The sequence below is a fragment of the Myotis daubentonii genome, chromosome 17 (assembly GCF_963259705.1).
Source record: "Myotis daubentonii chromosome 17, mMyoDau2.1, whole genome shotgun sequence".
NCBI lineage: Eukaryota > Metazoa > Chordata > Mammalia > Chiroptera > Vespertilionidae > Myotis > Myotis daubentonii.
The window spans coordinates 11,148,306-11,170,706 of record NC_081856.1 but is presented as its reverse complement, the minus strand read 5'-3'; the positions used below and the strand labels follow the sequence as shown (position 1 = coordinate 11,170,706).

Genomic DNA, 22,401 nt, shown 5'->3' with positions numbered 1-22,401 from the left:
TTAAAAAAAAAAAAGATTTTCCATAGCAGTCCCTTAAAAGATATTTTTATCTTTTAAGTCAATCAAGGATTTTTGACATATTGAAAGCACAGGATAAAATTAACAATCTTAATAAAGATTAAGGTAACTCTTACATTCATCAGACCCTGAAAATAAAGTAGACATATGTTGTCAAAAGCCATGGGTAAAAGATAAAATCTTGATGATGTGTCTTCTGTAAAAACATGTAAAATGATTCAGGGTCTTACATTAAACTGACATATCTAAGTGACTCTCTAAAAAATAGTTACTTAAAAAGGATTTTATATAAACTTTTAAAAGATATTTCGAGTCTTAATTAGTAATTCCCTTCCTTCCCAAGATTTGTCCCATCGTCAACTTGAGGCCAAAATCTTCTAAAGATTCAAACCACAAAACAGAAACTTGATTTTACTAAAGGTTACTTGAATGAATGAATGAATTTTTAAAAATCCCAATTCAAGGCAATAAAATACCAAACAAAAAACTGAAAGTATATATACATATATACACACACACATACCTTGCTATTTAGAAAATACATTTTCTATATTTTCATATTCATTATATCCCTTTTTAAAAAGAAGCAAAGGGTATCAGGTGTGCTTATATACGAAGAACCAGAAAACCATCTAAAGAGATCTAAACCATCTAAACAGAGCTAGAAAACATTGGCTTTTTTCTATCTTAGCAAGCCTAAATCATATGGCCACATTTTTTTTTAAATGCCAAGATAAGAAACAATTTATTATAGAGAGAAGAAAAATTTCTCATCCAAAATATAGAAATCTATACAACTTTGCCACAATCAATATACATGAACTGTACAAATTTATACCACTTCATAATTTACCAAATAAAAGATGACTAACGAAGTTCACAAAATAGATGGTGGTTTGTGGAAAAGACTTTTACCCAATTAAGTACAAGGAAAGTTACAAACCAGACCTCCACTTTCTAAAAATAAGAAGTTTACTAAGTCTTAGAAAACTACAAGCTAGCAAATGTACAGAGCTGGCTGGTGCTACCACCACAGTTGAGACAGTGTCTTTTTAAGGGTCTTAAATTGTAAAGCCTGTTGCCAAGGCCGATTCTGGTCACTTGCTACTTTCAAGGCCAAAAACACAATTCAAGGTCTGACCATTTCCCCAGGTCATGCCTATGTACATTTATACATATTTAAGTGCTAGGTAAAAGTCTTGTCATAAAACTTCCAGTACTACCTTGTTTAAAATGTTGAGCTTTCCTATGCAGCTTCATATGGCCACATTTTAAAAGGAAATTACATTTTCCTTGATTGGTTAGTGTTTTGAAATTGTTTCCATTTCTTTCTTTTTTTATATATATATATTTTATTGATTTTTTTACAGAGCGGAAGGGAGAGGGATAGAGAGTTAAAAACATCGATGAGAGAGAAACATCGACCAGCCGCCTCCTGCACACCTCCTACTGGGGATGTGCCCGCAACCAAGGTGTGTGCCCTTGACCAGAATCGAACCTGGGACCTTTCAGTCCGCAGGCAGATGCTCTATCCACTGAGCCAAACCGGTTTGGCGAAATTTTTTCCATTTCTATTAGATATATTATTTTTTTTTATGTTACCTTTACTTTATTGGAAAGTTGGTAGCAAGATGAGAGGATGCAAAGATTCTTTGGGTCAAAAGTATTTTAAGTCTTTTACATAAAGAAAACAACACAAAAAAAAGAAATGTGGAAGATCTGTAAATATGTGGTGAGGAAAACTGGCCATTATTTTGGAGTCTATAAAAGACATCTTAGGTCAGCCGGTGTGGCTTAGTGCTTGAGCTCCACCTATGAACCAGGAGGTCATGGTTTGATTCCTGGTCAGGCCATATGCCCAGTTGCAGGCTTGACCCCCAGTAGGGAGCATACAGGAGGCAGCCAATCAATTATTCTCATCACTGATGTTTCTATCTCTCCCTCTCCCTTACTCTCTGAAATCAATAAAAATAAGTTTCTTTTAAAAATTAAAACAGTATCATAAAGTCTCAAAAAATGAATTTTGATTATCTCCTACTTTAAATATTAATTACTAAAACTACTGATACTTTGCAAAGATATTTTAAACATCTTATTATCCATTTTAATGGCACACATACTGAGTAAGTTTTAGCTTGATGTCTTCTATGGATTGCAGATAATTTGAATAAATATTTTCAAACTTGAAAAGTAGCTTTTGGTATGAATTTGAACAGTCCTCCAGATTGGCCATGATTGCAGCCCAGCCCTGGTGTTGAAGGTGTTCATCATGGACCAGACTTTCACAGAAGGAGCTAAGTTTCTTGGCAACTTCATACATTTCCTACATTGAAAAAGAAAAAACAGTAAAAAAAAAAAAAAGGTAATGTTTCTGTGCACGTATCTATATATGTACTTACATGTGTGCATGAATGCATTCTGAACACATTTTAAAGAAAGCATTGTTAAGGGAATGCTTTAGTTTATCTTGTGCCTGCTTATTATAATAGTGGAGGAAGGAAAACACCTAACTCATTGCTGCTGGGAGTATATACTGGTAAAGCATCTACTGAGGGCAACTCAGCAATAACTATCAAAAGTAAAATGGGTCCAGGTGGTGTGGTTCAGCGGTTGAGCCTCGACCTAGGAACCAGAGGTCATGGTTTGATTCCAGGTCAGGGCACATGCCCGGGTGGCCAGCTCAATCCCCAGTGTGGGACGTGCAGAAGGCAGCCAATCAATAATTCTCTCTCATCACTGATGTTTCTCTCTCTCTCTCTCTCCCTCTCCTTTTCTCTCTGAAATCAATAAAAGTATTTTTTTAAAAGAGCTTAATCAAATAAAGACTAGTCAAAGATTTTTTAAATTTCAATACTATGAAATAAAATGCAAAGAACCTCAATGTCTATCATAAATAATTTGTGCCAATACAATGAAATGTATATATATTTATATATGATATTGATATGGAAAAAGCAACATATAGCATTAAATTTAAAAAGTCAGGGTGTTGGATTCATAAGTTAATATTCTTTTTTTCTAAATTGATTTTAGGGAGGGTGTGAGGGAGAATAGAAAAGTGAAGAGAGAGAAGAGAAGAGAAGAGAAAACATAGGAGAAACACTGACCCACAATCTAGACATGTGCCCTGACTGGGAATCGAACCTGCCACCTTCTGGTGTATGAGACGACACACCAACCAACTGAGCCACATACCTTGCTATTTAGATTTGAATGCTTTAGAAGTAATAAATGCTAGAATGTTCACAAATGACTAATAATAATTCATAAAAATATTACCAAGTATATGTGTAAGACTTCATTTTGTTAAATGCACCAGTTGTTAATTTTTTAAGTTGTATTAGATGTAACTAAGTATTATTACATCTCAAAATATACTTATATCTTACCACTGCAAGCTGTGTTCTTGAAGCAACAGTGTGAAAAACTGCAGGCATCATTAGTGACTCTTCAACTTTTATTTCCATGTCATTTTCTGTTGAAAAGGTAGTTTTAGGTATAGCAGGTGGAAGCTCACATAAGATCATTTCTTTGTTAAAAAGAAAAATTGGATTTGTGTCCTATGAAAGTAAAAATGCAAAGAAAAAAACAACACTGAAGTAAAATATTACAAATACTAAACATGCACATTGCCCTCAATACATGAAGCAGATAAGCCTTAATTCTGAACGCCGAGTTCCCCGTGCCCTATCTGAGGAAGCTGAAGCAGGTTTGAGTAGAAGGGCTGCTAGGACACCTACCGTCCCAGCACTGTAGGTGCACACTCTTCTATCTGCAGCCATACACTCTCCTCCATTGACCACCAGCACCTGGTGCTGAATAGCGATCTTGTATTTGCTATGAATAGCATGCTTAAGATCTGTAACACTTTAATAAAAAGGTAAAAAAATCAGTTATTTACATTAGCCCCATGACAAATATGCTATCAATGTAATACTATGAAAAATATCTGATATAAGCTTATTTCTGGAATTGGATTTCATAATTAATTTATCTTAGGTAAATAAGTCAAACCATGTGCCACTTCTAAAAGTGATTCTATAAAATACAGACAGTAGACATTAATTTTTGTGCTCTTTATATAATGTAGCGAAGGAATATGCTCATATTAGCATCAGGTCTGTTAAAATCCTCAAAACATAGGATGTATGATAAAAGCTCCACATCACATTACACAACCATATATTAAATCTAAACCATATGAAAATTACAGTAGGTCCTCGGGTTACGTCAGAGGTCCATTCCTACGGTGCTACATAACGTGATTTCGCCGTAAGTCGGAACCCACCTACAGAAGCACCTACATTACTCACGCAGAGCACATACACAGCAGTAATGAGTGAAACCGTAAAAAAAAAAATTAAAAGAAACAATTCCTGACCTTTACTTGTGGTAAATAAATAATAAAAAACATAAAGCACATATGTACATACATCGAAATGACAGAACTTTTTTTTATACATAAATGGGAGATGGCGATGTAACCACAAAACGACGTAGGTCAAGTCTGACGTAACCCGAGGACTGTCTGTATATCCTTTTCCTATCTTTCAAATATCATTCCTTTACAGGTAAAATCGCATTTTATAAAACTAAAAAAATTTAGGTTAATAATTTCACAGTTCCATTTTAAAACTAAGATTATTAATTCCATAAATTATAATATTTTCAGTGTCAAAATTCTATTTTGTTATCAAGTCTTTACTATGATGGCCACTATAAAAATATAAGATTTAGAAATACAGGGTGGGGCAAAAGTAGGTTTATAGTTATTCATATGAAAAATAACAAATAATAATAATACAAGGATAAACTCGTTTACTGTACTCACTTGTAAACCTACTTTTGCCCCCCACCCCCCTGGATTTGCTATTTCTATTCCCCTCCGTTTGGCCTCAAAATACATCTTTCCTCCCCTGAGACTTCTCCCCATATAAGAGGACATTTATTAGTCAAATATTTGAAACCCCTGCATAGCTAGAGTATTAGACACATGATTCCCACTAATTCGGCTAAAAGTCAAATATTGTCTTTAATCATATGAGGGAGTTTTTTAAAAATCACTAAAAAACATGGGGTTGATACATGTTGCTTTATATAGCTAGCAATAATCCCCTTAGCAGTGTACTGTGAAACTTAGAATAGAAATCAGCAATGAAAACTTACTTCTAATTGATAACTTTGGTTTGAAATCAGTATATTTGTGGGTGAGTTGTTTCTTGTGAATAATATAGTCACACAAATAGAGTAAAGCACAACTTAATGATTTTAACTTTAGCATTTCAGAGAAAGATAACAATATGCTGGGATGAAATATTGCATTTAAGACTTGCTATATCACTACTCTTATTTAACAAAGCAATAGTTTTCACAAATCAAATTGTTCCTGTTAAGTTTTTGCATGTACAAAATGCAAAGCTGATGCAAACAAATGAAATACAGCTCACGTTTGCACTGTAAGTTCAGTGTCAAATGTTAGGGTAGTTCCAGTGTTAACCAGAAATACATATAACTTCATGATGACTTCTCTGGATTCTGTGGGCTTATACCTCACACTCTGATATAGTTACTGAAAGAAAGAGACAAGAAAAGTGGTCAAATTTAAACACATACAAATACCATCACATAAAGCACAGCACAGTTGTACTAGATAAATAACAACACCACCAAATAACATAGGTTTTTATGTTTAAAATGGCTAACTGGACAATTAAGTAAACTTGTTGCCTAAAAACAAATAGTAATGATAGGAGTAAAATGCATAACTGTTTTACCATTAAAGCATAGTTTAAACAAAATGGCCATTGGTTAAAAAAGTTATGTGTACATGTCACTGTTCTACATTCAAATAAAACAAAAATTAAAAATTTGATCAAACATCTTTCTAACTCCACTTTTTCCTTATAAAAATAAAATCTTAAGGTTAAACTTACAAAGAACAAATAAAGTAGCCACTAACTTGCAAGTTAGGGGAAATAAGTTAGTTCCAATTCCTTCTCCTGAGCTGCCTGAGTTCCATCTGCACTCGGACCCTGCCCTAGCCGGTGGATAAAGCGTCAGCCTGTGGACTGAAGGGTCCCAGGTTCAATTCAGATCAAAGGCACATGCCTGGGCTGTGGGCTTGATCTCCTGTGTGGGGCATGTAGGAGGCAGAAGATCACTAATTCTCTCTCATCATTGATATTTCTCTCTTCCTCTCACTGTCCCTTCCCCTCTCTGAAATCAATAAAAATATATTTTGAAAAAATAAAAATATATATTAAAGAAAAAGAAACTCAGGCCCTAATAGTTTTATCACCTCATGAACAGTATAGTGTGGAAATCAGAATATTTAAAATAACTTTGCCACTAACTATTTGAAGTCAAAACCTTAAAAAACATGTATAAAATAAAGCAGGGTGGGGAACCTTTTTTCTGCCAAGGACCATTTGGATATTTTATAACATCATCCATGGACTATACAAAATTATCAACTTAAAAATTAGCCTGCTATCTAATTAACTCACCCCTAATGCCTTGGCAGCACAAAACCAAATGATTTCTTACGCCTTGTGCAGCCCGCAGGCTGGACATTCCCCACCCTGGAAATTAGGGGACAGATTTCAATGTCTAGCTTTTTTCTTTCTTTTTTTTAACAACTGGGGTAAAAAATCCCTAAGATTAATGAAAGATAACAATAAATTGCCAGAAACTAGTATCTTTCTATTCTTTCCATATGGACTCTACAGTAAAATTATCAGGAAAGAAAGAAAAGGCAAATAAAAGTTTTAAAATAGTTGCTTCCCAAATCATTGTTCTAAATGCCTTAGATCTATTAAAAAATCTATTATAAAGGTAGGAACTGTGACTTACCGTCAGGCACTGTGAAAAGAACTACCACTTTTCTTAAAAAGATTAAAACTGGCTTATGTTTGCTTTGCTTGATATTGGCAACTGAATGGCATTACTGGTTAAACTTGGTGAACTGAAAAAGAAAAATTTCTGGATTACTATGGAGAGCAATAATTCAGTATATGATGACAACATATGGTTACTATTCTCTTCCTTTTAAAATTACCTTCTCAAAGAGTAATCTCTACTCAGTCTTTTTCCTACCTGCACATTCACTGAAACCACATGTGACTTGGACCCACACCACACCATTAAAAGCTATCAAACAAAAAGTCTCCAAAGAACTCCCCAAACTGCTAAACCCTACAGCGTTTCTCAGTCTTTACAATATAATGGCAAAAGAGCCCGGAATTGTGGAGCCAGACTGCCTCAATGATTCTGGCCCCATTATTTGTACATGATCTTGAACAGTTATTTCAGTTTCTTTTTTTTTTTAATATAACATAGGAATTAAAATGGTACCTTAGAGCAGCGGTCGCCAACCGGGGGTCCGCGGACCACTGGTGGTCCATGAGGTCTGAAAGGTTGGCGACCACTGCCTTAGAGAGCCCCTCCACCTCCATCCACACTTCAGTGAAATCCTGACACCACCACCACCATCATCATCATCTCCTGTCTCCTCTCCCCTACCCCAACCAATCCTTGGGTGTGGGCAGCGCCTATGATCTGTTTCTAATCAATGAAATCAAAGGTGATGAAATTTCACATGACTGCTCCTGCGATTACATGAAATTATACCTCTCGCCAAAACCGGTTTGGCTCAGCGGATAGAGCGTCGGCCTGCAGACTGAGGGGCCCCAGGTTCGATTCCGGTCAAGGGCATGTACCTGGGTTGCGGGCACATCCCCGGTGGGAGATGTGCAGGAGGCAGCTGATCGATGTTTCTCTCTCATCGATGTTTCTAACTCTCTATCTCTCTCCCTTCCTCTCTGTGAAAAATCAATAAAATATATTTAAAAAAAAAAAAAAAAAAGAAATTATACCTCCCACCATGCCACTGGTTCCCTCCCCTGCCAGCTTTGATGAAGTAAATGAGTTGCCATATGGGAGGCTCACGTGGCAAGAAACTGAAGTTGGGCTCTGGCCAAAAGCCAGCAAGAAGCTGAAGGCCTCAGTCCTGCAGAGAACTGGATCTAGACAACCACCAAGAGCTTGGAAGCAGATCATTCCTCAGTCAAGCCTTACGCAAGACCCCTAGCCCTAGCCAACACCGTCACTGCAGCCTTGTGAGACCCTGAAGCAGAGGAGTAAGTCAAACCATGCCTAGAAACTGTGAAATAAGATTTGTGTTGTTTTAAACAGCTAAGATTGGGGTACTTTCTTTCTCAGCAAGGGTATTGCACATCATAGGGATGCTACAACAATTAAGTGGGCGGAGAGGGGAGTTAATGTATTTATGGTGCTTAACAGATAATAAGAATTCAATAAATAACCCAAGTACCCCTTTTAGGGCATCTTTTCCTCTGCTAACTCTCCAGTGTTTGGGTGAAATCTCAACCATCCCTCTTCCCCCTTTTATAGCAGCTCACATGCTCCCACAGCTGCAGTTTACCACCAACCCAAATCTCTCTCTAGACCTGGATCATTTACCCAACTCCTCTCAAACTCAACAAACCCAATTTTCCCATATGCATTTCATTATTATTATTTCTAAAACTGAGCTCTTTTTTTTTCTGCCTCCTAACCCACTCACTTTTCAACTGTTTCTGTTGATGGATCTACATTGAGGCAGTCTTTCAAGTGCTATCCTAGATCTTTCATCTTTCTCACAGATTATATATATAAACATCAGTTAAGTACTTAAGTACTTATATCCAGTTAATTCTAACACAAATATTTACTATCTATTCCTATTCCTATTGCTACTGCCTTAATCAGGCCCTCAGTGCTTTCTGGAATTTTACAAAAGCTTTTACAACCTGCTCCATATCTCCTCTATCCCTAGTCCACCAACTTCCACACTACCTTCAAAAAGCCATTCTAAATGCTAGGCCAGTGGTCGGCAAACTGCGGCTCATGAGCCACATGCGGCTCTTTGGCCCCTTGAGTGTGGCTCTTCCACAAAATACCGACTTCTGCGCATGGGCCACAAAGTTTCAATCGCACTGTACGTGCATGCCTGCACGTGGTATTTTGTGGGAGAGCCACACTCAAGGAGCCAAAGAGCCGCATGTGGCTCGCGAGCCGCAGTTTGCCAACCACTGTGCTAGGCTAATAAAGTTTTATGCTGCTTTAAACCAGCTATGATTATTATTTTTATGTCAGCTACCATTTACTAGTATGAGAATTTACTATGTTCTAGACAACTACTCTAAATGTTTTGTTAAATAAAATTCTTACATTTGATCCTCACAAGAATCCTTGTGGTAGGCACATAATATTACCATCCTCATTTTATAGATTAAAAACTAAGAATTAATTAAGGACCAATTGTACCCCTCAACCCTTTAACCAGTACAAAAACATCTACTAAGACAGCAAACATTATATGGCAGCTTCCTTTCCACCACAACCTACCATCCTCATCCTCCTCACAATTCCCAAACACTCACTTAAACTCCTATAAAAAGTCTCCTGTTTTCCCTATCTAAAATCCTCCTTTCTCTACCTATTATTACTCCTTCCCCTTTGCCCTACTCTCAAGCCCCACACTTTCTTTCACAGATTTAATCACAATTATCTTTAGCTATGCTATGTACTCTGTCTTTCTATGCTTGCATATATTTTGATGTTTCTATTCATAGTTCACAACTCAACTGAATAGCAAGCTTCTTTAAAACAAGGACTGTTCATTCCTGGGAACTAGTTCTGAAACATGTCTAAGTAAAAATGAATAATTCTATACTAGTAAAGGATTATTCTATATCCTTGTAAAGACCATTAAGAAGTCACATGCTTGACTTTGACCACAGAATTTCTTCAGGTTGTTATCAAAGAAAGATCCCTAGATTTTCCAACATCATTATCTCCATGACAATAGGCTCCATTTCATTCATCAGCCCACCACTATCATTCAAATACTTGACAATGCAACCCCAATGAATTGGTCCAATTGAACAGTTACTCAAGTCCTACTTAGCTAAAATATGTCACTGTTATGCTACAAATTAGCACCAAATATTTTAATGAATAAAACAAAGTGACTAGGAAGCCAACAGACTAAAGTAACAAATATAGTTGATTATCAGAGCCTCCAAGTAACAGAGCTGGATCCTTGGGTGAGTAACAATAAGCAAGGTCCTCTGCCAAAACTATTTGCTAAAAGCCACTAAAACACTCTGGATGGGTAGCTCAGTTGGTTAGAATAGCATCCTGATCCACCAAGGGCACATACAAGAATCAACCAATGAATGAATGCATAAATAAGCAGAACAACAAATCAACGTTTCTCTCTCTCTCTAATAAAAACATAAAATAAATTTAAGCCACTAAAAGTTTGAGTATTTCATACCAGACCATGACCAGTATATCCTGATTTATATTACTTGTCTTTCACTTAATAATCATCTTTCCACATTACAAATGCTTCGTAAATATTAATATTGATGGCCAAGTAGCATTCCAACTTGTGAATTCACCATAATTTAATACTTACTATCTTACAGATATATTTTTTTCTTATTCTTATGATTATTCTCATAAAGTAGATGCATAGGAGTTAAACTGCTGGATTAAAAAAATCCAAATATTTTAAGACTATTAGGAGATTGATTCCTTTACCAATTTATACTCCTCAGGCAATATATTTGGTCAACCAGTTGACTACATCCTTTTAATATCATATTTTTACATGTTTGCTAATATTTATTTTGTATTTAAACACTGTCTTTGATTATTACTGAGTTGTAACTTTATTCATTCCCAGACTGCCTGCTGTGTATCATGCACTCTAGTAGAGATAAAATATAATCCTATATAACAAAAGCCTAATTTGCAAATCAACCTAATGGCAGAACGACCAGTCACTACTATGATGCGCACTGACCACCAGGGGGCAGATGCTCAATGCAGGAGCTGCCCCTGGTGGTCAGTGCACTCCCACAGGGGGAGCGCCACTCAGCCAAAAACCAGGCTCATGGCTGGCGAGTGCAGCAGTGGTGGCAGGAGCAGCAAGCTGAGCAGTAAGGAGCAGTGAGCAGGCGGGCAGTAAGGACAAGGATGTCCTGGACTATGAGAGGGCGCAGGCTGGGCTGAGGAACCGCCCCCCTCCCCATTCCAGTGCATGAATTTCGTGCACCGGGGCTCTAGTAGTATATATGATCAATAGTCCCAGGACTGCTATGAACTCCAATTACCAGGAAGAATGAAGTCCCTATCTTACAGGGTTAGCTTATAAATTAAAGAGGACAATATATATATAGCACCCAACACGATGCCTAATACAAGCACTCAATAAAATGTATTCAATAAACACAATTTGTACATTCATGTGCTAGGAACTAAAAATATAAAAATAATGGGGGGAAGTTGTGATATCTGCAGTCAGGAAAAGTAGGGATATATATACATGATACTTTCTAAGAAGTGTACAGAGAGTGACAGGAAAATATACAAGGCACTTGTACTGACAAGAGTAGCCAGAGGGGCCCTGACCGGTTTGGCTCAGTGGATAGAGCATCGGCCTTTGGACTGAGGGGTCCCAGGTTCAATTCTGGTCGGGGGCATGTGCCTTGGTTGCGGGCACGTCCCCAGTGAGGGGTGTGCGGGAGGCAGCTGATGGATGTTTCTCTCTCATCAATGTTTCTAGCTCTCTGTCCCTCTCTGTAGAAGGTCAATGGAATATATTAAAAAACAAAAAACAAAAAAAGAGTAGCCAGAGGGTGCATCACCAGAAAGGGCATGCAGATCTGAGAGAAGCTAGCAAGAGAGGAAGCTAGCCAGATAAGCAGGAATCACATGACTGTACTCAATAAAGGCTTGATGAGTGAAGGATTAAATAGATTGGTTAATAGGAGTCATCTTTTTTTCTGAAGGATTAGGCAAGTAAAAGGATGGTAACTAACATGGAAGGAATACTGGTGACTGACTAATCCATTCATCCAAATCAAACAAACACTTATTGAGCTTATGTGCCAGGACTGGGTACTCTGTGAACAAAATAGACATGATCTTTGCCCTGATGGAGTTCAGACTTGAAGGAGAAAAAGGCATTTAAAAAAAAAAAGATGTAATAAATGCAATGAAAGAAGAGTGGGCATGAAGGAGGTCCTTTAGATTTGGGTGATCAAAATAGACTATGTGGGTTATATTCAAATGGAGTCATAGGGGATGAGAAAAGACCTGTTACAAGAAGGCACAACATTTCTGTAATACTAAACATTTCATAATCACTGTATTATTCTAAGTGTTTTCTTGTTTCCTTTTAAATAGTTTACCTTTCTTGCCTTGATATAATTTCACACTTAGAGGAAAGTTATAATAGTACAAATAACTCCTAATACCTTCTAGCCAGATTCACCACCGTGTACATTGTGCAACATTTGCTTTATCATTTCAGCCACTTCATGCCCCATACATCTACGTATTTCCCATGAACTACTTGAAAGCAATTTGCAGATAGATGTCTCTTTAACCATAAATACTTGGAATATGTGTTTGCTAACAGCCAGAATTTTCTCATATATAACCAAAGCACATTATCCTATCATTAAATTTAACAGTGATGCAACATTATTATCTAACTAGAGGCCCGATGCACGAAATTCGTGCAAGAGTAGGCCTTCCTCCCCGCGGCTGCTGGCACCGGCTTCCCTCTGGTACCTGGGACCCGGGCTTCCCTCCAGTCGCCAGCACCCAGGCTTCCTTCCGGCCTCCAGCACCCAGGAACTGGGCTTCCCTCGCAGAGAGAGGCCTCACCCACCCACCACAGCCCACTGGTCGGTGGCCTGGGCCTCCCTCTGTGGGGTGATGGCCGGGCCCTGACCAATCACATCGCACCCACCTTGGCTAGCCTGGCACCAGTGGGTGTCATAGTGTGGTCCTGGATGGTCGTCTGGATGGTCACCATTCGGTCGATTAGCATATTATGCTTTTATTATATAGGATCCATAGTCCATATGCAAATTATTACTCCAATAATATCTTTTACAGCGTTCCCCCCTATCCAGAGACCAATTCAGGATCACATATTGCATTTAGTTGTAAAATCTATTCACTCTCCTTCATTCTGGAACAGTCTATCAATCTTTTTCTTTTTGTGGTCTGTGGCAATAATGCTCTCAATCCAACAGAGGCTTTAGAAATTATTAAAGAGTAAAAATGACCTAAGTGCCATTCCCGTTCCATAATACTTATAGTAAATGAAGGAAACTGATAAGCTGTAGCAGCTACTGTGTGCATTCATTCAAACAAACACCAATCTCTTCATCTGATGTTGACTACAAGAAACAGCTCGCCCTAGCCGGTTTGGCTCAGTGGATAGAGCATTACCCTGCGGGTTCAATTCCAGTCAAGGGCACATGCCCGGGTTGCAGGCCCAATCCCCAGTGGAGCATGCAGGAGGCAGCCAATCAATGATTCTCTCTCATCATTGATGTTTCGATCTCTCTCTCCCTCTCTCTTCATCTCTGAAATCAATAAAGATATATTTAAAAAATAGAAAAGAAATAGAGCCTGAACATGCTGCCCTAGAAGAGTAGATCCAACTCAGAGAGCAGGACAATTATCCTCATCTGCAGTCCCCATTCTGGCCTCCAATGTGATGTCCCAGGGGAGATCTGCCTCCCCACTCTACTTGTCTTCACTAGTCATTTATATTTAGTTCTCCAATTGTTATCTTTTCTTTTAATCCTCACCTGAGGATATGTATTTATTGATTTTAGAGAGATGGGAAGGGAAAGGGATAGAGAAACATCAATGTGAGAGAGAAACGTAATCAGTTGCCTCCCATGCGGGCCTGGACCAGGGATGGAAGCCCACAGCCTGGATATGTGCCCTGTCCAGGGATTGAACCCACGACCTTCCAGTGTAAAGGATGGCACTCCATCCAAATGAGCCTGGCCAGGGCTCCAATTGTTATCTTCATGTACACATAAAATAGAGAATAGAATGAGTTTTGGAATCAGAAGATCCGTTAATTCAAGTGCTGTCCCCACTATTGACTTTGCGACCCTGACTGGCCTTATTTAACAAATTACTTTGATTACAAAACGGAAAGAAATTATCTGTATCTCATAAGGTTATTGTGAGGAAGTAAAGAAACATCTACACATATATGGAAGAGCGATGCAAACTAAAGTGCAATGCAAACATCAGTTACTATTATTAACTAATCCAGATCAGTGTCCTGAACTCAGCTTCTGTTAAATATCTCCAAGTAGAAGTCATTCTGTTACTTCAAACTCATCATGTCCCAATCTCAATTCAGTGCTTTTCCTTTAAAACTATTCCCTAACTTCTTTTGTCAACAAAACCTATCACTCTCTTTTTACTCAAAACTTGTTATTTCTATTTAAATCCTATCCATTTTTTTCCTTCATAATCCAACCCCTCATTTTCAAGTGACATTATCCTTATTTTAGAGCCTGCAAATGCCTGTAAGTCTCCAGCCTTCTCCAGCCCTTCCTGAACACTTCTACCAGTTATCACCACGGCAGTCAGGCTGCTTCCTCCTCAAGTATCTTCCCTCACTGTTGCCCACAAGAGGCCACCAACCAATGGTGTGCCCTGCTCTATTGTTTCTTTGCAGCTATCTCTTCTGACCTCAGTTCAGTAGCCAGGTGGTTTCACTTAATTTCATTATCTGCTTGCCCCTTGAAGCAAGTAAATTTGCCATCTCTGGCATAAAACTAGATTAGCATTACAATGGCAGATTGGGGGCAAGTCTAATCTCATCTCTCCCAATGAGGCTCAGATAACCTTTACACAACAGTTCACCATCTATAAACTGAAATATTACCTTTTACAGAATGGATAAGAGGGATAGAAATAATGTACTTCAGATTTGTTCACAATGCAAAGAATAAACACTTTAAAGATGGTAGCAATTATAACTTTAACTCCAACATTCAAGGACTTAATAATTAACCCCAGTGTATTTTTCTAGAAGTTATCTCCAACTACTCCACTACAAAAAACCTATACTCTTACTTTACAAAATCCTGCCAGATAAAATCTCCCCCATTTCTACTTATCTAAATTTTACTCATCCAAGAATGGTCCTAAGTATGGTCCTATTAGCACTTCTGGGAAGTCTTCCCTAATCACAGGTGGTGGCCCACGGTATTCTTTTCCCCACTTCTGAATTTACAGAGCTCTTAGCTACAGAGGTAATATCAATTATGTGATATTTTCAAATCAAAGTGATACCAATGTAATAACCTGATTATTAATCAACAGGAAAGGAGTAAAGGGAAGGCCGGATAATATAGGCATGCCATTTGTACAGCTTTTTGCCAGAAAGCTGCAATTTAACACTCTCCAGGTATGTTCTCCTCCGATTGCTGGAGGAAGAGACGGGACAAAAGACGCATGCCCAGTGAGGTCTAGGTGATATAGAAAAGGTGATTACCTGTTAGCCACACCTGGGAACAGGACATTGGCCAGAACAGACATGGGCACTGCAAGGGCAGAAAACCTGAGATACACAAGCTCCTGAACAAACCAAGTTTGCTCTCTTGGCCCTCTTGCACTCCTGGCTCTCCTGTTGCAGGGGGCACGCTCCCACGGCCATTTGGGACCTGACTCGATCTCACCACGGAACAGAAACTCTGGACAGTGGCTTTGCTTCTAGCTCTGCTGAAGCCGCAGCTGCACATTTCCCAGGACTGATTTAAGGGATATGGAACTTTGGAAACTGAGGGATATAATTTCACACAAATACACCTTTTCTACCACATCTCATTCTCCTACGCAAGTCTTGGAAAATTCTTTCTCAAGATACAAGAACCAGACCTCCAGCTCCCAGTGGGAAAGGGACAACCCACTCCACTAGCAATGGAGAAATCCCACCCATGCAATCTTCCAATAACAAAAGGACATTTGTTCCTCAAGGATCCCTCTGGGATATAGTCAGCTATAAATGGGGGGGAGATGTATGTTTTAAAATACTGACTCCAATGCATTGATTCCCAAATATACAGGGGTTGCAACTGGGCATAAGGAAAAGAACAAGAAAAAAACGCTCTAACCAATTTACTAATTGGAGAATAATTTACAATTCCTCTTCGAGAGATTACCACCATAATGATAAGGTAGGTCATTCCAGCTTACTGTGAGATAGTCTGACCTATTCAAATTTTAGAATTAGCTTCTTTATATGGGGAGAACAAAGGGAAAAATTCCCAGTGACATTTTTCTGACACCCCAAACTGAACACATTCTGTCTTTTTTTATTGATTTCAGAGAGGAAGGAAGAGGGAAAGAGAAAAAAGCAGCAGAGAGGGAGAGAGAAAGAAGCATCAATGATGAGAGAGAATCACTGATTGGCTGCCTCCTGCACGCCCCCTACTGGGGATCGAGCCCACAACCCATATTGGCTGGGCAACACATTCAATCTTAGAGTATTCCCCCAAATCTCTTTCCATAGAGATTCAGAGCCTGATAAATGAATGTCTTGCCTACAACTAAACAAATATCTTCATATAAGAACAGCACTAAAAGAATGGCAATAACAGGAATACTTTTTAATAGTTTAGGTGTGTCCTTCAGAGTTTTTTCCTATGTATACAGGAAATACTTGTGTATACACAGACAGTTGGTTTTGTAAAAGTGAAATAACATCATACATACCACTATACAACTTATTTGAAGTGGTGTCTGACATTCATAAAATTATGTATAATGCTCAACAAAGATCATTTAAATTTGGAAATGTTAGTAAGTAAGCAATCTGAAAAAAGTTATCCCAATTGAGAATGTCATCAGACTTTGTCATTTTGAATTAGTATTATTGTTTCATTTTTTTATGTATACCATATCATTTGACAGCTTCTGCTTAACAAAGACTTAAAAGAACCATTAAAATGAATTTAAGTCAAGTCTACTACAAAATATCTCTCCTACCTTCAAAGTATACCAAGTAAGGAACTCACAGCTATTTTTCCTACATTACTATAACCAATTGGGGTATGACCCCCAGAGCTGTGTATGGTATAATTGTTAAAGGATAGCAATTTCAAATTGTGACGCTACCTTTAAGTGTGAATTCTGGTTTTTTTAATTCTTCATGTTCATACTGTATGCCATTAACACTAATAAAAGAGAAAAATGGTAATTGGCGTACGACGATACCCTTTTCATTGGCTAATCAGGGCTATATGCAAATTAACTGCCAACTAAGATTGCCAGTTAACTGCCAACAAGATGGCGGTTAATTTGCATATGTAGGCACAATGCAGGGAGGCGAAAGGGAAAGCAGGAAGAAGCACCCTGCCACTGACAGTGATCGGAAACCCAGGGGGGAGCTAAGAGCTGGGGGGCAGGGCAAAGGCGGCCCCAGGGGCCGCCTTTGCCCTGCCCCCCAGCCATGATCGGAGAATCAGGCGCCTTTTCCGCCCTGGCCAGTGATAGCAGGAAGTAGGGGTGGAGCCAGCGATGGGAGCTGGGCACGGTCGAAGCTGGCAGTCCCAGGAGCTAGGGGCCCCTTGCCTGGGCCTAAAGCGAAGCCCACGATCGTGGGGCTGCTGCAGCTGTGGGTCTCCGCTGCCCGGGCCGGACGCCTCGGCCAGAGGCATCAGGCCTGGGCAAGGGGCTGATCCTGCGATTGGAGGGTGATGGGGGTCAACGCCTGAGGGCTCCCAGTATGTGAGAGGGGGCAGGCTGGGCTGAGGGACACCCCCCACCCACCCAGTGCACGAATTTCGTGCACCGGGCCCCTAGTGTGTATGTATGTATATATATATATATATATATATATATATATATATATATATATATATATATATATATAATTTCAACAGATAGTCTGAATAATTACTGACCAAACTGGTGGAGGAGGGAATGGGGGGGGGATGGGGGGGCACCTGTAATATTCTCAACAATAAAAAAAAATTAATTAAAAAATAAAAACAGTGACTTATCCATGTCCTATCATTCTTTTTCTTCTCCTAGAACAGTGATGGTGAACCTATGACACGCATGTCAGAGGTGACACGCGAACTCATTTTTTTGGTTGATTTTTCTTTGTTAAGTGGCATTTAAATATATAACATAAATATCAAAAATATGTCTTTGTTTTACTATGGTTGCAAATATCAAAAAATGTCTATATGTGACTCGGCACCAGAGTTAAGTTAGGGTTTTTCTTTTTTTTTCTTTTTTCTTTTTTTTTTAAATATATTTTATTGATTTTTTACAGAGAGGAAGGGAGAGAGATAGAGAGTTAGAAACATCGATGGGAGAGAAACATCGATCAGCCGCCTCCTGCACATCTCCCACTGGGGATGTGCCCACAACCCAGGTACATGCCCTTGACCGGAATCGAACCTGGGACCCCTCAGTCCGCAGGCCGACGCTCTATCCACTGAGCCAAACCGGTTTCGGCAAGTTAGGGTTTTTCACAATGCTGACACGCCGAGCTCAAAAGGTTCACCATCACTGTCCTAGAACTACCCTACTCAGTAAAAGCCCAAATGCCTTCAGTATATTTTCTTCAAATTTCCAAGAATGCTCAATTATAATTATTTTTATACACAGCTCCAATTTTCTTTTATTAGATAAGAATACTTTCTTAGACATTCTTATATTTCTCACAGTAACTGGTTCAATGGTCTGTGGTAAGTAAATAACTGTAGGAATGAATGTGTGTGGAAAGGAAAGGCTAGATTTTTTTCACAAGTTTTTTAAACCAGTATTTTCTGTAATACACAAGAAAAGCTTGCCGAAACCGGTTTGGCTCAGTGGATAGAACGTCGGCTTGCGGACTGAAGGGTCCCAGGTTCGATTCCGGTCAAGGGCATGTACTTGGGTTGCGGGCACATCCCCGGTGGGAGATGTGCAGGAGGCAGCGGATCGATGTTTCTCTCTCATCCATGTTTCTAACTCTCTATCTCTCTCCCTTCCTCTCTGTAAAAAATCAATAAAAAAAATATATTTAAAAGAAAAGCTTAATTGGGGTTAGAGAATAGTATTACCTAAATGAGAAAATTTTACTAACCATTCCTTTAAAAAGAAAACATTAATAAGTTATACACATTTGCAATGTAAAGCATCTAGCAGGTGCTTCAACACTGGCTGAATGCGCGAAATTCTCTAACTCAGAAGCCAAATAAAGCTCTTCTCAAGCTTACATAATAACCGTTCAGGTTCAAGTGTGGCTTTTCAAGAACAAAGGTCTTGTGTCCTCTGCCCTTTTGGACTGTATGAATTTGATTTACTAAAAAATCAACCTGCCAGGCATTCCAACTTTGTGCTAGTTAGCAAGGGTCAGAAAAACTTTCTCAAAAGACAAGAATACTACCTCCATTGCCTTTCCTATTATCCAATAACACCATAAGAATTAGGCCAATAGAGAGATGCAAATAAAAACAACAATGAAGTATCACCTCACACCCGTCAGAATGGCTACCATCAACAAACCAACAAATGACAAGTGCTGGCAAGGATATGGAGAAAAGGGAACCCTAATACACTGCTGGTGGGAATGCAGACTGGTGCAGCCATTATGGAAAACAGTATGGAGTTTCCTCAAAAAATTAAATATGGAACTGCTATTTGACCCAGTGATCCCACTTCTAGGAATATATATCCTAATAAACCCAAAACACCAATCAGAAAGAATATATGCACCCTATGTTCATAGCAGCACAATTTGCAATAGCTAAGATCTGGAAACAGCCCAAGTGTCCATCAGTAGATGAGTGGATAAAAAAGCTATGGTACATTTACACCATGAGTATTACGCAGCAGTAAAAAAGAATGGAGGGACCTGGAGAGTATCATGCTCAGTGAAATAAGTCAGAGAAAGACAAGTATCACATGATCTCACTTGTATGTGGAATCTAAGTAACAAAATAAACTGATGAACGAGTGGATCCAGAGACATGGAAGCATGGAACTAAGTGCGGAATCTCAGAGGGAAGACAGGGGAGGGTGGGTGAGTGGGAGGTAATCAACCAAAGACCTTGCATACATATAGGCATAACCCATGGACACAGACAATAGGTGGTGAAGGCCTTGGGGGGGGGGGGGCCTGGGAGGGGTCAATGGGGGGAAAAGGGGGACATATATAGTACTTTCAACAATAAAGATTTTTAAAATTAAATTTAGAAAAAAGAATTAGGCCAATAACTAATCCTAATGTAAACTAACATAAAAGATTCAAAGTAGGCTAAATAAAATTACTTTTAAAAAGTGGTCTGAGTCCATATCCAATTTCCATCAACAGATATTAACAAACATTTATCAGCATCTAGGTTTTAAAACACTATGTAGCCCTAGCTGGTTTGGCTCAGTGGATAGAGAGTGGGCCTGCAGTCCTGGGTTCGATTCCTGTTAAGGGCACTTGCCTCAGTTGCGGGGGTTGCAAGCTCAATCCCCAGCCCTGGCCAGCCTTGCAGGAGGCAACCAATCAATGTCTCTCTCTCACATCCACGCTTCTCTCTCTCCATTTCTCCTCCTCCCTTCCCCTAAAGTTTAGGGCCTAAACAATCAACGGAAAAAATATCCTCAGGTGAGGATTAACCAAAAAAAAAAAAAAAAACACACAACACTATGCAAACACTAACATAAAATCATGACATAAGCATTTCTGAGAAAATATGTTCGTTCAGGCCACATTCTGTCACATTAAATAACAGAAAGCAAAGTATCTTCACATCCTTAGCAATGGTCCACCTACAGATCAAATAACCTCTCAAAAATTACATCAACCACCTTCCCCGGTGGTCCTTCTGCTTCTCATACTAATATCAGCATTGGAAGGGGGACCCTTTTTGTATCAAATAGCGAAATACAATAATGAGATTCTCCAATAAACCCAGACTCGTCTTGCTAAATTAAAAATAGTTGCCTCAATTGCTAACCTTCCAATCCTTGGGATAAACCATTCAAGCACCACACACACACACACACACACACACACACACACACACACACACACACAGGAAACTATGCGATCAAGTGGTTAGCAATACAGACACGTTGCAGACTTCAGGCGAGCATTCCTATCCAGCTTAATGTCCTGTAGTAACGTGACTCTACCAAGAGGAAGCACATTAGTCGTCCCTGGCACTCAGGCCCACATCGCTTGGTGGTGTGACCACACTTGAAAGAGTCACGACGGAGAAGACGAGATTGTGAAACTATCGATAATAAACAAAGCGCATCCGGCAGGCCGTGGAAGGAACCGTAACGATATTCCGAGAAGCTGCCGTTTCTCCTGCGGTTCTGCTGCTACCGAGGAAGTTGTGAAACCCGCATACATACATACTCCATCCCAAATCCATCCGTGGGGCGGGCGGAGGCTGAGTCATTCCTCGGAGTAACTTTATCCCGATCCTCCAACTCCGGGATCGGGACGAAGACGTCTCTCTCCCCCCGTTTCGCCCACTGAACGCTCGGTTCGGCCTCGGCCCAATTCCACTCCCCGGTTTCTCAAGTCAAAGGCACCCTGAGGCTCAGCTGAGCCCAGCAGGGGTGGCAACGAGTGAGGAGGCGTCCCGCTGGGTTCGGGCGTCTCTCCCCACCGGCCACTCCCGCCAGGCTGCCGGGGGCGCGCCCCGACCGGCAGGCATCCGGGGGACCCCGCCGCAGGAAGCCCAGGCTCCCCGGCCCGGCCCGGCGAGTCCGCCCCGCAACCCGCGGGGCTTCAGGGAGCCCTGTCGGCACAGGCGTCGCGGCGCTGGGAGGCGACGGCCAGGCAGCACCTGCCGGCACCGGCGCGCGGGGCCCGCGGGCTCACACCTGCGCGCGGGCGGCGCTCCAGCCCCGCCGGACCCCGGCGCCCGGGCCCAGCGCGGCCGCGGCGCCAGATGGGGGAAGAGGACGCGGGCGGCGCCGGCACCCACCTGGCAGCACCTCCTCCGTCGGCGGCAGCAGCAGAGCCGGCAGCCCCTGGCACCATCTTCCGCCGCCGCCTCGTCCTCGGCGGTGGCTACCAACCGCCCATCCGGCTCTGCCAACCGACACGATCGCCGGCGTCCCGGTGCCGGCCGCGGCCCCGAACTCCGGGCGGGAGGGAGGGGTCCGGGCGGAGGAGGGACGCGGTCAGGCCCCTCGGCTCTGCGTCGGGGGCCGGGGGGAAGGGGGCCGCGGCCCGTCAGAGCCGAGGGGCCGGGGCGACGGGAGGAGCCTGAGGCAGCGCCGAGGGGTCGGCAGGGCCGGGGACACGGCCGCGGCTGGGTTTGTTATTGTCGACTCCGTTCCTTCCTCCGCGGAGCATGCCGGGAGTCGGCGGGCGGGGGAGGGGCGGCCGGCGGCGCAGAGGGACAGCGCGCAGGTCCGGAAGTCGGCGACCTGCCGGGAAAGGGGCGGGGTCCGCGGCCGGCGCTGTCCTCTCCTGACCTGGGGACACTGTGCTGCGCGGCCTGGGAGCTGTGGCCGCGGTCGGGCGCG

The 22,401-nt window shown here is 40.9% G+C and overlaps 1 protein-coding gene across 9 annotated transcripts in view; it reads right to left on the bottom strand.

The window, feature by feature from the left end:
- The window catches only part of RB1CC1 (RB1 inducible coiled-coil 1), a 67,714-nt gene extending 45,719 nt beyond the window's left edge, over positions 1-21,995 (bottom strand). For 6 of the 9 annotated variants that reach the window (XR_009449650.1, XR_009449651.1, XM_059672808.1 and 3 more), the window contains exons 1-6: positions 21,855-21,995; positions 6,871-6,982; positions 5,466-5,587; positions 3,759-3,885; positions 3,408-3,578; positions 2,139-2,341 (exon numbers count right to left, since the gene is read on the bottom strand). Coding sequence is in view for 6 of the 9 variants with exons in the window: in XM_059672808.1 (XP_059528791.1) it covers positions 2,139-2,341; positions 3,408-3,578; positions 3,759-3,885; positions 5,466-5,536 (572 nt within the window). In the remaining 3 variants the exon portion in view is untranslated. Of the gene's footprint in view, positions 1-2,138; positions 2,342-3,407; positions 3,579-3,758; positions 3,886-5,465; positions 5,588-6,870; positions 6,983-21,854 lie in introns of those variants that run through there. The other 3 variants (XM_059672811.1, XM_059672809.1, XM_059672813.1) reach the window with 3 other exon arrangements.
- Positions 21,996-22,401: the final 406 nt, after the last annotated feature.